At 36.3% G+C, this 18931-nt stretch overlaps 1 protein-coding gene and 1 pseudogene across 1 annotated transcript; both read right to left on the reverse strand.

The window, feature by feature from the left end:
• Positions 1–6715: 6715 nt before the first annotated feature.
• Positions 6716–8131, reverse strand: LOC105973362 (uncharacterized). The gene is made up of 5 exons (XM_088825875.1): positions 7992–8131; positions 7706–7831; positions 7183–7289; positions 7024–7095; positions 6716–6903 (listed from the first exon to the last, which is right to left on the reverse strand). The coding sequence occupies exons 2-5, from the start codon at positions 7798–7800 to the stop codon at positions 6716–6718; spliced, it is 462 nt and encodes a 153-aa protein (XP_088682001.1). The 5' UTR covers positions 7801–7831; positions 7992–8131.
• A 5573-nt stretch (positions 8132–13704) lies between these two features.
• LOC148766959 (uncharacterized) lies at positions 13705–18072 on the reverse strand (annotated as a pseudogene).
• Between the last annotated feature and the right edge of the window lie 859 nt (positions 18073–18931).

Consider the following 18931-nt stretch of genomic DNA (forward strand, 5'->3'; position numbering starts at 1 on the left):
CTTCCGTGACCTTGCAGCTAGCCGGTAGATCTTTTACTCACCCTTTAGGTATAGTGGAGGATGGATTGGTCAAGGTAGATAAGTTCATACTCCCCGCCGATTTTCTAGTACTAGACATAGAGGAAAATGAAAATATTCCCCTTATCTTAGGACGCCCCTTCTTAGCAATCGGTAGATCAATTATTGATGTAGGAAAGAGAGAGCTAAGAATGAGTGTGGGGGAAGAAACAGTGATCTTCAAGGTGTACCGGGTGGATGAAAATCCTATTACGGCTAATGGATGTTATCTTCTTGATGAGGTAAGTGATTCTAAACTTTTTCCTGTTAAATTACATGATTTAAAAAATTTTGTGGAGACTCATGTGCATGTAGGAGAACATAAGGAAAAGGTTGAGTTGGTTACAACACCTACTCAAAACACCGTGATAAAAGACGATGTTGGCAAGCCTCATGATATCAAGAAGAATAAATTCAAGGGCATTCCTAAGCGAACTAGTCGAAAGAAGAATCGAATCAACCCATTTATTCAAGACTTTCTCCAAAAGGAAGTAAGGAGATGGGTTCGAAAGCTAAGGAATTGAAGAGCAAGAACAAAGTCTGGCTGAAGACTGTAAACTTAGCACTTCTCGGGAGGAAACCCGAGATTTTCGAATTTTTTTTATTTTATTTTATTTTATTTCTTTTTCTTGTTTTATCTTATTTATTTATTTTATAAGCATGCAAGCTAAAAATTTAAACATGTTTTTAATTTTCAGGTCAAGAAATTGCAGCTCTGGAGTTCACACGGCCGTCCCAAAACAAAGCCAAAATCTCATACGGCCGTGTGGAATTCGGAAAAAGCTACTGCCCAAGTTTCACTTTGCGCACGGCCGCGTGAAAAAAAGACTACAATCTCACACGGCCGTGCGAGAAACAGAGAGCTACTGTCCAACTTTGACAATTCGCACGGCCGTGCGGAAAATAGTGCAAAAACTCATACGGTCGTGCGAAACTCAACAAAAGCGAGGGTAAAGAGCAGCTCGGACATGGCCATGACGACTAGTCAGGTGTTTTCTATCCTTGAACTTCGTGCTAATTACATTGAGGGCAATGTAAATTTTAAGTTTGGGGGTGGATAATTACTTGCTTTTATGTGCTTTAATTTTTTAGTTTGCATGCTTTAGGATTTTTTTTATATTTAGTTGTTTTGGTTTATTTTTTACTTTCGAAAAAAAAAAAAAATTTGTTGAGGTAAATGCTTCGATGAATCATGATGATGAAAGATGGTTGATGTTTAATGATGAAATTGCATGCTTTATATTGATTGTGATTGAATGTTGGTGAGCTTTTGATTCAAAGTGTCGTAGGAAGGAGTCATTGTTAGAACTTGCCTTAGGAATTTACAAAAGTGAAATATTAAATTGTTGAGCAATTTGGGAAGTGATTTGGGCCATCTTTGAACCGTTTGAGCCTTTCAAGCCTACCTTTAAATTTTTATCATTCGAACCTTCATTGAGCCTTGGAGAAACGGTGTTCTTTCTTTTAGCCAATGTGTATAAGGTAGAATAAATGGAGATTCTTGAAAAATTACCCTTTGGAGTTCGGTTGGAAAATTTTATAAGGTCCTTCTTCTTCCTCTACCAAAATAAAACAAAATATATATATATATATATATATATATATATATATATATATATATATATATGTATATATATATATATGTATATATATATATATATATATATATATATATATATATATATATATATATATATATATGTATATATATATATATATATGTATATATATACATATATATATATGTATATATATATATATACATATATATATATATATGTATATATACATATATATACATATATATATATATATATATATATATATATATATATATATATATATATATATATATATATATATATATATATATATATAAGAAAAAAAAAATATATATATAAAAGAGAAAAAGAAAAAAGAGAAAGAAGAAGAAGAGACTAGAAGGGAGATTAAAGGACTAGTTGTTGAATTTTTGTTTGAAAGCTCGATCCATTGTCTTAAGAGCAAAAGTGGAGACTTTTGAACTCTTAAAAATCGAGTTTATTAAAAGTCCTTGGAGGTGAATTCATTGTTTCAAACGCTTATCTTTCAAAATTTGGCGTAATCACCTCAATTCAAGAAGCATAGCCACCTATACCCATATCTCCTACCTCGAACCAAAAAGCCCAACATTTGAAAGCCAAAAAGTCCCAATGATCCCAATAGCTCAATTATTTGATACTAGCCGAGTAAAGAAATTTGGTGAGTCTTTGGAGTTGAATATTATTATGTAAGTATAAATTTTCTCCATTTTTAATGTACAAATATGGGATACTTGAAGCGATAGCATGGTTTGTGGTTTTTAGCAATGGTGAGTGAATACGTATCTTTGAATTACGAGCTTCTAATTTTTTGAGAATTGTCATGATAATTGCAAGTTCTGAAAAAATGAAAGTTAACCATGAATCTATGTGAAGAGAGGCATTTGTTGAGAGTGTTGCTGTGAAAGTTGCTAGTTTTTGCTTGAGGACAAACAAAAGATCAAGTTTGGGGGTGTGTTAAGTATATATTTTTATACTTTATCGTACCTTTTTATTTGAGCTTTTGGTGTGATTTAACGATAATTGGTGCTTAAAAAGTTGATTTATTGTATTTTAGGTATAAATTGAAGAATTGGAAAAGTTTGGGGTCAAAACTGCAATTTTGGAGAAAATATGGGCCAAAAGTGAAATAATCAAAAATCTGAAGAAATTGGCACAGGACGGCCGTCCCAAATTTACACCTAAAAATGGGACGGCCGTGCCAATAGCAGAAATTGGGCAGAAGGTTTCGGCGATTCTCGCGCGGCCGTGTGCGAATTGCACTGATTTTCGCGCGGTCGTGCCAACACACGCTGGAGACAATTTTGGACTTTTAATTACACAAGGAAACCTAAAATCATCTACCAAGTTGGGACATCTATTTAAGCCCAAACCAAGCACGAATTATAGGACTTTTGACACAACCTTGGAGCGAGAGGAGCGAGAGAACGAAGAATCGAAGACGGAGAATTGACAACTCTTCATCACAATTCTTCTTTTATCTATCTTTTCTTAATCTATTCTTTTTATGTTTTTATTATGTTTTTCGTAGAGAACATGAGTAGCTAAGTTTTTAATCTAGGATTTTGTTGGAACCCTATGTGGGGATTGTGAACTCGTTTTCTTGAGATTATGCAATTATGATTTTATGATTATTTCCTATACTTGTTATGATTGTTAGTGCATGAACTTGATCAATTTATGTGCTTTATCTGTGATTATTGGGATTGACTCGACAGAGCTATTTTGATAATTAGACGGTAAGTATAAGAACCTTCGAGTAGTTTTCACCGGATGAGTGTGTCAATAGCATGTGGTGTCGTAGACATACAGATATCACCTTAGGTAGCCATTTACGAGACTTGTTAGTTAATGCTTTATTCATAATTTGTTTGCATAGACATATAGTGAACCGTTTATGAATAATAGACTCATAATACACGCGACAGCGGGTTATGAGTAAATTAGTGTCTCGAGTTAATAATCATGAATCATTTTTTTCATAATTGAAAGGTTTTGGGTGAGCAATTCTTGCATAGGGGGAAGATAAAATCATAGGTCCGTTTTTATTGATATTTTCTCGTGTTTATTTGCTTTCATAATTAGTTTAATTATTTAGTTGATTAAATTTGACAACCTTGCGTAGGCTGGATAAAAATCATAATTGTTAGAATTTTGTACTTAGGATTAGATAATTTGAGTATTCCCTGTGGGATCGACATCCGACTCTCACGAGTCCACTTTTACTACTTGTTTGCGATACGTGCACTTGCGTGTTAGGTATTTAGCCCCAACAGCGTTCGAGGTGGCGATGCGAGCTTCATAGGACCAATGCGAGATATGAGAGGACTACAAGTCTCGAAAAATCCCGCTTTGAGGTAAGAAAACGAGCTCAGCAGCAAACAAGATCGTTAAGTAATCGCTTTTATAACTCTCTTTTATGTACGAGAATAACTCTGGCCTATTAAGAGCTTTTAAGAACTATTTCCCGGGTTTTGAAATTCAAGACAAAAATTCGAGCTTCAAGAAAGGTGATTAAGAGACTTACCTCAATGGGCATTGGGTCGGCGAGATTCAGTTAGAGAGCACCGAGATGGCAACGTTCGAGCCGGCGAAATCTGGCTCGGAGTTGTGGGAGAATTGGCATAGAAGTGTGAACAATGTGAACGCGAGCTCCCGGGATAAAGTAAGTTTTCAGCAATCTCGCCGAGGGGATAACTCCGAGCTTTAGGTAGAGAATGCGAGCTAGGAGAGAGCCCCATTTTAAGATAGAAATATGAGCTCCGATAAACCTGGTGGTGTTAACACTTGATCGCCTCGACTCGTAGCGATCTCCTGCCGAGGTGGAAACCTCACATCGCCATAAAGATATGGCTTGTATCTTCTCTTCTCACATAATCTCCTCTCGTAATAAATGTGAGCGACAAAATTAAAAGTCCAATTACCAGAAATGGATTTGAGGTGTGAGTTGTGAGTGCGAGCTTCAAGGTTTCGCCAGGCGTCGGATTCATTCGAGAACTCCGAACTTCAAGAAAACCCAGCCCGCTAAATCATGGAAATAAGCTTTGTGCTTTGAGGGATCTTCCGGGGTAGATGAGAGAAAATAGGAGCCGTTGAATTAATAAGCCATGGATATCTATTAATCAATATCGAGATCAGGGGTGAGATCGAAGCCTGTGGCCCCTGAGTACCCATGCTCAGATTTAGAGAGATGAGTTTTAGGCGTCCCGCCACCAATCGAGAAAAGGAAACCAAGTTGTCCAAATACGTCCCTCAGACGAATTCCGACTCAATGTGTGGCAACGGATGTGGTGCTGAGTAGAGAACCGAACTTGCATAAGTAATGGGTCCGACATGTTACGTTTAGCTCGACGGGCATCGGGTCGGCGAGACTTGGGTCAGAGGCAGGGGCGAGTCCACCCTTGGGCAAGGGTGGACTCAAGCCCACTCTCATTTTATTATTTTTCCCCCTATATTATACCATATTTCTATTTAGCCCACCCAAATTTTATTTACTAGCCCACCCAAAATTTCATTTAATACAAAAGAAGCCCCATATTTTATTAATTAGCCTACCCAAAATTTAAATTAATACAAAAAAGTCCCAAACTTTATTAATTAGCCCACCCAAAATCCAAATTAATACAAAAAAAAACTCTAAAATTTGTTTTTTTTCTTTTTTTTTCTCGTTTCTCCTTTTCCTATTTTCGAAAAAAACCTAAAAAAATCTCGGGGGCGCTGCCCCCGAACCCCCGAAAATTGAAGCCCCCCCTGTACTGAATTCCTGGCCTCGCCACTGGTCAGAGGGCACCGAGATGGCAACGTTCGAGCCGGCGAAATCTGGCTCGGAGTCTCCAACCAATCAATATGGACTTAAAGAATTCGTTTTAGGGAAAATAATGCGAGCTTGGGGAGCTCTCAACCAAAGAATAAATTTCCGGTTCGTAGAAAACCATATTCTCGCAACTTATGAATCTGAGTAATGCTGGGCTTTACAAAACCTGGGTTGTTCAGCTTCTCGAAATTTGAGCTTCAAAATGTGGTCCTTGTTAACTTGTAGAAGTCAACAGGTATCATGCATGTTGGTTTCATAAATTTACTGAGTGTCGAGCTCATTCGGGATATCTGAGCTATACAAGAGGAATGCGAGATGTAATACGGGCCCCTAGAGAATCGAACGAGGAGATAACCCCGAGCTCAAGGGATCGAGCGTCTTGTTTTTAGTACGGAATAACCATATCGTAGATTGAGCTCGCAGGGTGATCATGAGACACTTGAGCTTTCGTAAATCCATGCTCGAGTATGAGCCCAATGCGATCTAGAAAAGAACTACAAGCTTTTAAAAAATCCAACTTTGAGAGGAGAAAACGAGCGTCAAGCAGCAAGAGCGATCACCAACTACTCGCTTTCGTGTTCGAAATATAACTCTGGCTTTAAGAGTTTTAAGAAATACATTCGATCTTCCCAGAATTTGAGCTTCAAGAAATAAATTCGAGCTCCAAGAAGAGTGAACTTCAATGAATTTACACCTCGGAGAAATTTGTAACAGCCATAGGCCCATAAGCTCTTCAGGGAGATTGGACTAACAGATTGATAGCAAGTTCTTTTTTGGGAAATCTAATAATCTCGAGCTCCTTTGTAACATCTTGTAGAATTCTTGAACATAAAATTTTCATCTTCAGGTGCTAGGAAGGAATATATTCAAGCTCTGTAAATGTGTGTTTCCGACAATCCAATTGTAAGTAATATATTGGTGCTCCAAGCAATATGCGAGCCCCGAGAATCCCTGGCTTAGTTAGAGCTGCTTAAAATAGTTGTGCTCTTCTAGAAACTGGAGGAAAATAATTTGCAAGCTCCAAGACCAGCAGGCTAGTGAATGGTTTGTACAGAGCTCTTGGAGAGGTTTGTCCCATCATTGAGCTCGCGACTTCGAAATATCCATCTCGTGATAAAAAAAAAAAATTAGATTTTTCTTATTTTCTATCAATCCCATTGTAGATTTCACATTGACAATTATGGGTTGAGGTTGCTTCTGAGCCCAGAGGAGATGTAACTTTCATTGATCTGGACATATGTCTATACTTTACATTTTGTTCAACTTATCCACCACTCGTGATATCTCCGATGGGTGAAATTTCTATCAATCCCATTGTACGAAGACCATTTCCAAATGCCATTTTACGAAGACCATTTCCAAATGCCAGCCCTTTATGCATGTGACCAAACACTACCAACTTGATAGACAAGTTGGTGGTTTGTTTTAGGTAGGATATTGCATGTGCTAAATCTGCATATAAATTGCTTTATTTATTTATAATCATAGACCAAAAAAATTTCAGTGTGTCCGCATATCAAAACCATGTTTGCATGTATATACACAAATAGAGAAACAAAGATTCAGAATTACCAGGATCGCCATGGTCACCGCCTTCACAAACAAAATATTTTCCGCATATATTGTCTACATTGGAACCGAGGCCTGCATGAAATTCGCAATTCTGATTTATACAGATATCTCTCTGAAGTACGATGTAAACAAAGCAGATTTTTCTTCACAAATTGATACCTGTGGGCCCGTTATGCGCAAGAAATATAACTGAGTGGTCATCAGGGGTTCCTAAAGCAGCTTCGTGAATCTTCTCTGTGCTTTCATTCATATCATGGACACCGTATCTAGGAAAATAATTGCAACATGGATAATTTGGATATAGTCCAGACCATATTATATGATTTTTTTTAATTACAAATTTTGAAAAAATAAAATTATGTAATTTGTTATTGTAAGATACAAATGTTTTTTAATACATCTTATAAGAATATACAACTTTCTTCATAAAATATTAATCGATCAAAACAAACACGAGGCTTAATAAAATATATTCCATTTAAAAGATTTATAAATTTATTTAAAAGATTTAGAGGTTTATAATCTTAATTTACTTGATAAGCACTTCAATCAATCTTTTCTTTTTATATGAATCTTCAATTTTCTTTTAACAAATAACACATTCCCATGTCTTTTAAATGTACGATGATGCCAGAGTGCAGCATAAAAAAATTTAAAAAATGACATTTTAAAGATAACTAACCTAGAAATAAGAAGTTTCTTCCGAAACATATGCTCACCACCACATGAAAATGGCCGTCCACCAACTACACTCAACTTCAAATTTGGAAAATCCATCCGTCGATATCCAACATGCTCATCACCAAGTCTGATTATCCACACAATGTTCCATGATAGTGAGAATTTTAGTGAAGCATATTGTATAAAAAACCTATGAAATTTTAAAACTAATGCAAAACCGCGAACACGAGAAAAACTGCAGAAACTTCAAATTTTAGAGAAAAAAAAAATATATGATCAGAACTTACGATTCAAGCTGCAGTTGAACACCATCCTTTTCCCTGCATTAAATTGCTGTCACAATCACAACGAACATACTACATATATACAATGGATGGAAGCGAAACACTGTAAATAGAAGGATGACAGGACAATGGCATCCAGCAGAGCAAAGATGATTATAAATTAACCTTCAATGTATAAAGGAATAAGAATTGCTCAAATGTAAAGAGATAATTTTCCCATATGTTAAGTATATATTTTTATACTTTATCGTACCTTTTTATTTGAGCTTTTGGTGTGATTTAACGATAATTGGTGCTTAAAAAGTTGATTTATTGTATTTTAGGTATAAATTGAAGAATCGGAAAAGTTTGGGGTCAAAACTGCAATTTTGGAGAAAATATGGGCCAAAAGTGAAATAATCAAAAATATGCTGAAATTGGCTGAAAACAGGCCCGCACGGCCGTGCCAAAATTAGCCTATTTTTGGCACGGCCGTGCCAAATGCTGAATTTGGGCAGAAGGTTCGGCGATTCTCGCGCGGCCGTGCGAGAATTGCACTGATTTTCGCGCGGCCGTGCCAAATCACGCTGGAGGCAATTTTGGACTTTTAAACACACAAGGAAACCTAGAATCATCTACCAAGTTGGGACATCTATTTAAGCCCAAACCAAGCACGAATCAAAGGAGAACTTTTGGACACAACCTTGGAGCGAGAGGAGCGAGATAACGAAGAATCGAAGACGGAGAATTGACAACTCTTCATCATAATTCTTCTTTCACCTATCTTTTCTTAATCTATGACTTTTATTACTTTTATTATGTTTTTCGTTATGAATAGCTAAGTTTTTAATCTAGGATTTTGTTGGAACCCTATGTGGGGATGGTGAACCCGTTTTCTTGAGATTATGCAATTATGATTTTATGATTATTCTTCTACTTGATATGATTGTTAGTGCATGAACTTGATCAATTTATGTGCTTTATCTGTGATTATTGGGATTGACTCGACAGAGCTATTTTGATAATTAGACGGTAAGTAGAAGAACCTTCGAGTAGTTTTCACCGGATGAGTGTGTCAATTGCATGTGGTGTCGTAGACATACAGATATCACCTTAGGTAGCCATTTACGAGACTTGTTAGTTAATGCTTTATTCATAATTGGTTTGCATAGACATATAGTGAATCGTTTATGAATAATAGACTCATAATACACGCGACAGCGGGTTATGAGTAAATTAGTGTCTCGGGTTAATAATCATGAATCATATATTTCATAATTGAGGGGTTTTGGGTGAGCAATTCTTGCATAGGGGGAAGATAAAATCTTAGGTCCGTTTTAATTGATTTTTTCCCGTGATTTTTTGCTTTCTTAATTAGTTTAGTTGTTTAATTGATTTAATTTGACAAACTTGCGTAGGCTGGATAAAAATCATAATTGTTAGAATTTGGTACTTAGGATTAGGTAATTTGCGTATTCCCTGTGGGATCGACATCCGACTCTCACGAGTCCACTTTATTACTTGTTTGCGATACGTGCACTTGCGTGTTGGTATTTAGCACCCAACAAGTTTTTGGCGCCGTTGACGGGGAATACAACTAAATTATCTATTTATTCTAATATCAAATTTGAGCAATTTTTTTACTTCAGCCATTTAATTTTAATTTTAATTTTAATTTTAATTTTTTGTTTTTTTTTGTTTTTGTTACATGTCTGGTTACAATGTTCGGGCACCTCAAACGGGATATGAATGGCTTCCATCTGACGAATACCTCCAAAACACCTATGATATGCCTCCGTTTTGTTCAACATGTGGTGGAAATCATTACACCGATCAATGCTGGGGATCACCAAAAGCGACGAATTTTGTCGAAATTACCAACAGAGGTTATTGGAACACTTATACCAACACATACGAGCAAAGCTTTCAGGACCAAGATTTGAACAAGTTTCAACATAGAGAGCCACAATTTGATGATTTTCAAAATTATTATCCATCGCAGCAACAAACCACTAATGACCAACTTGATTTGGTATCCATCATTGGCGAATTCATGAATTCCACTCAAGCATCATTTCGAAACATGGAGATACAACTGGAAGAGATGACGCTCAAATTAAAATCCGAGTCTCTTGAAAATATTCCAGACGAAATCGGCAATGGTTACATCAAAGAAAATTCGGGTGAAGCCTGCGGTGAGAAAAATCTTCCATCTCCAGAAAATAGTGTCGATATGAGAGAAATAGAAATTACGAAGACACTTGAGCATGATGAATCTGAGAAGGCAATCGAGCTAAACCACGAAGATGCCTCAGAACAAGAGAAGAAGGAGATGGATGTAATGATTGAAGATATTCTAGTTGTGGACCCTGTCGTTGATATAAATGTAGATTTGAAGGCATCAATAGAGGTTGATGAGAAGACGAATGTGTTTGAAGTGGAGGTTATACGTGGACTGGAGATTTTTGTATACCGATTTGAGGGAGCGAGTGATGAAGATCCCATCTTGGCTTCGTACCGATTGATTACAACTAAAAAAGACTACAAGCTAAGGTGGACCCTCATATATTGCAATGCTATCCATGCCTTGGTTGCAATTGAAGTGATAGAGCTCATGGATGGATGCGCAATCTACAAGGCTTTGGATTGGACATAACAGTTTTAAGAAGCAAAGTCTGGCTGAAGACTTAAAACTTAGCGCTTCTCGGGAGGCAACCCAAACATTTATCGATTTTCGTATTTTTATTTATTTTTATTTTTCTTAGGATTTTAGCATGCGCAAACTAATAATTTAATCTTGTTTTAATTTTTAGGTCGAAAATCAAACACTAAGGGATCGGACGTTAAATGTGGATTAAACGAACATCAAAGAGTGCATCCCGGAGAAGGACCTTCCGACTAATCAGGTGTATTCTATCCTTGAACTTTGTTCTAATTGCATTGAGGGCAATGTAAATTTTAAGTTTGGGGGTGGATAATCACTTGCTTTTATGTGCTTTAATTTTTAGTTTGCATGCCTTAGGATTTTTTTTTTTGTTTTTTTGTTATTTTAGTTTATTTATTGCTTTCGAAAAAAAAATGTGTTGAGATAAATGCTTCGATGAATCATGATGATGAAAGATGGTTGATGTTTAATGATGAAATTGCTTGTTTTATCTTGATTTTGATCGAATTTTGGTGAGCTTTTGATTCAAAGTGTCGTAAGAAGAAGTCATTGTTAGGAATCTCGAATTATGTGTTGCTTTGGTTGAAAGTTTTGTGTTTTAAAATTTGAGTTAATTTATGTTATATCATATGCTATTCGGTTTTAGAACTTGTCTTATGAATTTACAAAGTGAAATATTAAATTGTTGAGCAATTTGGGAAGTGATTTGGGCCATCTTTGAACCGTTTGAGCCTTTCAAGCCTACCTTTAAATTTTTATCATTCGAACCTTGATTGAGCCTTGGAGAAACGGTGTTCTTTCTTTTAGCCAATGTGTATAAGGTAGAATAAGTGGAGATTTTTTAAAAATTAACCCTTGGAGTTCGGTCGAATTTTTTTTAAGGTCCTTCTTCTTCTTCGAGAAAAAAAAAGAAAAAAAAAGGAAATATAAAAAAAATAATAATAAAAAAAAAAAAGAGAAAGAAGAAGAAGAGACTAGAAGGGGAAGTAAGGACTAGTTGTTGAGTTGTTTTGAAAGCTCGATCCATTGTCTTAAGAGCAAAAGTGGAGACTTTTGAACTCTTAAGAATCGAGTTTATTAAAGTCCTTAGAGGTGAATTCATTGTTTCAAACGCCTATCTTTCAAAATTTGGCGTAATCACCTCAATTCAAGAAGCATAGCCACATATACCCATATTTCCTACCTCGAACCAAAAAGCCCAACATTTGAAAGCCAAAAAGTCCCAATGATCCCAATAGCTCAATTATTTGATACTAGCCGAGTAGAGAAATTTGGTGAGTCTTTGGAGTTGAATATTATTATGTAAGTATAAATTTTCTCCATTTTTAATTTGTAAATATGGGATACTTGAAGCAATAGCATGGTTTGTGGTTTTTAGCAATGGTGAGTGAATACGTATCATTGAATTACGAGCTTGTAAATTTTTGAGAATTGTCATGATAATTGCAAGTTCTGAAAAAATGAAAGTTGACCATTAATCTATGTGATGAGAGGCATTTGTTGAGAGTGTTGCTGTGAAAGTTGCTAGTTTTGCTTGAGGACAAACAAAAGATCAAGTTTGGGGGTGTGTTAAGTATATATTTTTATACTTTATCGTACCTTTTTATTTGAGCTTTTGGTGTGATTTAACGATAATTGGTGCTAAAAAAGTTGATTTATTGTATTTTAGGTATAAATTGAAGAATTGGAAAAGTTTGGGGTCAAAACTGCAATTTTGGAGAAAATATGGGCCAAAAGTGAAATAATCAAAAATATGCTGAAATTGGCTGAAAACAGGCCCGCACGGCCGTGCCAAAATTTGCCTATTTTTGGCACGGCCGTGCCAAATGCTGAATTTGGGCAGAAGGTTCGGCGATTCTCGCGCGGCCGTGCGAGAATTGCACTGATTTTCGCGCGGCCGTGCCAAATCACGCTGGAGGCAATTTTGGACTTTTAAACACACAAGGAAACCTAGAATCATCTACCAAGTTGGGACATCTATTTAAGCCCAAACCAAGCACGAATCAAAGGAGAACTTTTGGACACAACCTTGGAGCGAGAGGAGCGAGATAACGAAGAATCGAAGACGGAGAATTGACAACTCTTCATCATAATTCTTCTTTCACCTATCTTTTCTTAATCTATGACTTTTATTACTTTTATTATGTTTTTCGTTATGAATAGCTAAGTTTTTAATCTAGGATTTTGTTGGAACCCTATGTGGGGATGGTGAACCCGTTTTCTTGAGATTATGCAATTATGATTTTATGATTATTCTTCTACTTGATATGATTGTTAGTGCATGAACTTGATCAATTTATGTGCTTTATCTGTGATTATTGGGATTGACTCGACAGAGCTATTTTGATAATTAGACGGTAAGTAGAAGAACCTTCGAGTAGTTTTCACCGGATGAGTGTGTCAATTGCATGTGGTGTCGTAGACATACAGATATCACCTTAGGTAGCCATTTACGAGACTTGTTAGTTAATGCTTTATTCATAATTGGTTTGCATAGACATATAGTGAATCGTTTATGAATAATAGACTCATAATACACGCGACAGCGGGTTATGAGTAAATTAGTGTCTCGGGTTAATAATCATGAATCATATATTTCATAATTGAGGGGTTTTGGGTGAGCAATTCTTGCATAGGGGGAAGATAAAATCTTAGGTCCGTTTTAATTGATTTTTTCCCGTGATTTTTTGCTTTCTTAATTAGTTTAGTTGTTTAATTGATTTAATTTGACAAACTTGCGTAGGCTGGATAAAAATCATAATTGTTAGAATTTGGTACTTAGGATTAGGTAATTTGTGTATTCCCTGTGGGATCGACATCCGACTCTCACGAGTCCACTTTATTACTTGTTTGCGATACGTGCACTTGCGTGTTGGTATTTAGCACCCAACACCATACTTGATTGGTATGCTAGAGTATGACTTATATACAAAAGCCTATCTACATATTTACGGTAATACAATAATTCTAGCTAAACATATGCATCAGTTACAATAATTACAAATCTTTATCAATTTATTTTGAATATTCTTGCTTGATTGTTGTCACAATGAACTCTTGCCAATCTTGACCTTAATTCTTGCAATCCGTCTTTATATGCCCCCGCAAGATTGAGCTTCCATCGGCAAGCCCAATCTTGTTTCGCAATATTTCGGTCCTTTGTCTTGACAATGGTTTTGTCAATAAATCGGCCAACTGATCTTGCGTATGAACATGACGGACGTGAAGTGAGCCTCGTTGAACAAGATCACGAACAAAATGAATATCGATTTGTATATGCTTCATGCGTGAATGATGAACTGGATTGAAACTTAAGTGCGTGGCACCAAGGTTGTCACATAGTAGCAATGGAGTTTCTTTTAATGGATAACTTAACTCATGAAGAAGCGCTTGAAGCCACATTGTCTCGGAAGCCGCATTTGCTAGAGCTCGGTATTCAGCCTCAGTGGTGGACCTTGCAACTGCTCTTTGTTTCTTTGAGCTCCATGAAATAGGATTCGGACCTAAGAAGCTCACATAGGCAGATGTGGATGTACGATCATCAATATTTCCAGCCCAATCGGCATCGGAATAGGTAATTAAAGCAGAAGATCCAAACCTTCTAAGTTGTATACCGTGGAAAATGGTTTGCTTTAGATACCGGAGAAGCCTTTTCGTTGCAGCCAAGTGAATGGTGATCGGCTTATGCATGAATTGAGACAACTTGTTGACCGCGAAGGAAATATCTGGACGTGTTAAAGCAAGATATTGCAGGCTGCCAATAACCTTTCGAAATTCCGTACTGTCGACACTTGTTGTGCCATCAAGTAACTTGAGAGATTGAGTTGTCGAAAGAGGAGTGGAGACATCTTTAGCACCACTCATATTGGTTTTGGACAATAACTCTCTAATGTACTTGTGTTGTGAAAGAAAAATGCCTGCTCGGGTAGGGATAACTTCCACGCCTAGAAAATAATGAAGCGGACCTAAATCCTTGAGAGAAAACCGATCTCCCAATTGCTTGATAATTGAAGCCACAAAACTTTTGTTATTTCCTGTAAGCACAAGATCATCAACATATACGAGGAAGTAACAAATTATTGAGTCCTTCTTATAAATAAATAAAGATGAATCAGCTCTAGAGTTCTCAAAACCAAGCTGAAGCAGTACGTTTTTCAATGTGAGATACCAAGCTCGCGGGGCCTGTTTAAGCCCATATATTGCTTTTCGGAGCTTGCAAACGTGATTGGGTTTCGATTGATCTTTGAACCCCGGGGGTTGCATCATATATATACAGTTTCAGACAGTGCACCATGTAAAAATGCGTTGTTAACGTCCATTTGCCTTAAAACCCAACCATTCATAACAGCAATAGATAATATTATTATAATTGTAGCTGGTTTAACGACTGGGCTGAAGGTTTCTTTGTAATCATGTTCGGGACGTTGATTATAACCCTTTGCAAATAAACGGGCTTTGAAACGATCAATTGTACCATCAGATTTCCGTTTTACTCGGAATACCCATTTACAACCCACAAGGTTACAATTTATAGGACGTGGTACTAAATCCCAAGTTCCATGTTTCATGAGCGCTGTTAGCTCAGTTGACATAGCATCACGCCATTGTGGTTGAGATAAAGCCTGACTCACACAAGTTGGTTCAATGGACTCGGGGAGGGGATGTTTGGACACAGAGTTAATTTGTTTTGGTTTAAAAATTTGGTTCATAGATCTAGTGGTCATTTTGTGAGGATGTTGAATGTGTGGGTTTGGGTGAATTTCGGTTTGGCTATGTGATTTGTCATTGAGTAAGATCTAGTTGGACTCATTTACACTAGTATTTGGAGATGATGAGATTTGGTTCAAGGAATTTTGAACAATGTTGTCAGGTGAAGTATGAAAGGAAGAAGGAGAAGAGTTAATGCGATTACCTGAGGAGTTTGTGTCGATGGCAGCCACATGTTCCGGAGTCATGGATGAGGGCGATGGAGCAGACGGTATTGACGAGGGCACACGCGTGACTAGAGTGTCAAAAAATAAAGAGTTATTTGGAGATTTAGGTGTGTGGGTGTTTGAATCAGGGAAGATGGGATTGTGTGATTCATCAAATATTACATGCCTGGAAATGTACACCTTATTAGTTTGGAGATGAAGGCATTTATAGGCACTTTGAACTTGAGAATACCCAATGAACACACACGGTAAGGATTTGGGCTGCATTTTATGAGTGTTGTATGGACGGGTGAGTGGGTAACAAAGACAACCAAATTTTCTCAATTTGAGATAATTTGGTTTTGTACCAAAAAGAGCTTCAAAGGGAGATATATTTTGAAGAAGAGAAGTGGGTTGCCTATTAATTAGATAGCATGCGGTTTCAAAAGCATGAAGCCAATAGGAAAAATGTAAGGAAGCATCGTGGAGAAGAGTGAGACCTGTTTCAACTATATGACGGTGACGACGTTCGGAAACACCATTTTGTTGCGGGGTATGCGGAGCGGTAGTACAGTGACCAATGCCACTGGCCAATAAAAATGATTTTAGGGCGATAAATTCACCACCATTGTCAGAGTACAGGTTTTTAATTTTGGTTTGAAAACGATTTTCGACAAATTTTTTAAAGTGCGGAAAAATTGTGGCTACCCCAGCTTTAGTAGTCATTGGATAGAACCACATGTATTTTGTGAAATAGTCAACCAAAATAAAATAATACCTTGACCCTTCAATGCCAGTATAATGTGCCGGTCCCCAAATATCAGTGTAAATAAGTTCAAGAGGTGCGTGACTTTGAAGACTATTGGAACGAAAAGGTTGTTTGTGTGCTTTATTTATGGAACATGAACTACACAAGTGAGTGACATTTTTTTCTTGAGTAATAGGTAGGGAATTTTTTTTAACTAGATGATGGACAATACGAAGAGATGGATGCCCAAAACGCTTGTGCCACCCGTCAATTGAGGTCCGTTCATGCACATTAGCAACCATTTTGGAGGAAGAAGACACCATTGACCCCGGAAAAATGTAAACCCCATCTTCACATGTTCCTCGAAGTAGAATCGCCTCCGTAGTCTTGTCCTTCACAAGGAAATGAAACGGGTGTAATTCAATAAAAACATTATTTTGTTTGGTTAGGTGGTGAACATAAATTAAGTTTTTTGAAAGATTTGGAACACAAAGGGTATCATTTAAGATAAAAGTGCGTTTAGGTGAGTTTAAGCATCAGATATTTTCTCGGAGAACCGATATGTGAGACAGGCAAACCTGAACCATCTCCAAGAATTACTTCATCAGTACCATCATATTCAGAGTGAATGGACAGATTGGCAAGATCACCCGTTATATTATGAGACGCCGCCGAGTCCAAAAGCCATGGTTTGTCTTTTCCATTGGAAGTAGTTGTGCAATTAGCTGTGAATCCATTTGACTGAATTCGGGGACAAGACTTTGCAGTATGTCCCATTTGTTCACAAAATTGGCAGCGAGGATTGTAACGTTTATGGTTGTTGCTGGGTTTGCTAAATCCATTATTGGCACGTCATATATCACGTTGGTAGCCATTTGATTGGCGGGCTGAGCTTTGGCCATGAGTACGGTGATTCGCGTTCATTTTATGAGACCTCTTGGAGAAGTCATCTCCGGAGAAAGATTTCCCCTTAGACGTGTAGGTTGCTGTCATTACCATTTGCTGAGTAGCTGTCTCCAAACGTCGAAGATAAGATTCGTGACCAACCAAGAGGTCGTGTAGCTCTTCAAACACCATTGAGTTTTCCCGGGCTCGAATTGGTGCAGTTATCTCCCGAAAATCAGATCCTAACCCATTCAACACATAGAGGGTTAAATCGTCATCTGAGATGGGATGATCGATAATGGCGATTTCATCAGCCAAGGCCTTCACAGCGTGGAGATATTCTGTGATCGGCCGATTTCCACATTGGATTAAGGTGAGTTCCTCTTTCAATTGCATAGCACGAGTTCGGGATCGGCTAGCATACAAGGTTTTTAGCTTTTTCCAAGCTTCGTGAGAGGTTTTTGCCGTAGCAATGAGTGGTGTAATTGACGGGGAGGTCGAAGCTAGAAGGGCACTTAGGATAAGTTTATCCTGACGAATCCAATGGTTCTTGCGCAGCAGATCGGCAGCGGCACCAGTGGAAGAGGGGCACAAAAAAGTGCCTTCGACATAGTCGATTAAATCGTAGCCAATGAGGAGTGCTTCGAATTGAGCACGCCATTGCGGGAAGGTGGAGGGAGTTAATTTCTCGTTGATTTGGGCAGTAATATTGAAGGCAATGAGTTGTTTTTCTGTGGCAGAGGAGGATTGCGGGTTGAGGGTAAAGGTTGGAGTTTGATCGGAAGAGGAAGACATATTTGGAACTTAGATCGTTGGCTCGTCAGAGATTGGCTCTCTTGATACCATATAAAGGAATAAGAATTGCTCAAATGTAAAGAGATAATTTTCCCATACTTGATTGGTATGCTAGAGTATGACTTATATACAAAAGCCTATCTACATATTTAGGGTAATACAATAATTCTAGCTAAACATATGCATCAGTTACAATAATTACAAATCTTTATCAATTTATTTTGAATATTCTTGCTTGATTGTTGGCACAATGAACTCTTGCCAATCTTGACCTTAATTCTTGCAATCCGTCTTTATACAATGCAACTAAAGTGCAACAAGAGAAATTTAATTGATTATACTTTCTCCTTCGACAAAGGAATTTCCCGATAAGCAGTGGCACATAGGGTGGTTTCTTCCATTTTTTGGTTTTCCTAAAATACCCTCCAAAACAACCAATAGCTTAAGGACACATCAAGGGTAAAAATAAACTTCTACCTTATAATAATAATAATAATAATAATAATAATAATAATAATAATAATAATAATAATAATAATAATAATAATAATAATAATAATAATAATAATAATAATAATAATAATAATAATAATAATAATAATAATAATAATAATAATAATAATAATAATAATAATAATAATAATAATAATAATAATAATAATAATAATAATAATAATAATAATAATAATAATAATAATAATAATAATAATAATAATAATAATAATAATAATAATAATAATAATAATAATAATAATAATAATAATAATAATAATAATAATAATAATAATAATAATAATAATAATAATAATAATAATAATAATAATAATAATAATAATAATAATAATAATAATAATAATAATAATAATAATAATAATAATAATAATAATAATAATAATAATAATAATAATAATAATAATAATAATAATAATAATAATAATAATAATAATAATAATAATAA

Source organism: Erythranthe guttata, chromosome 11 (assembly GCF_056151865.1).
Source record: "Erythranthe guttata isolate IM_541 chromosome 11, IM_541, whole genome shotgun sequence".
Lineage (NCBI taxonomy): Eukaryota > Viridiplantae > Streptophyta > Magnoliopsida > Lamiales > Phrymaceae > Erythranthe > Erythranthe guttata.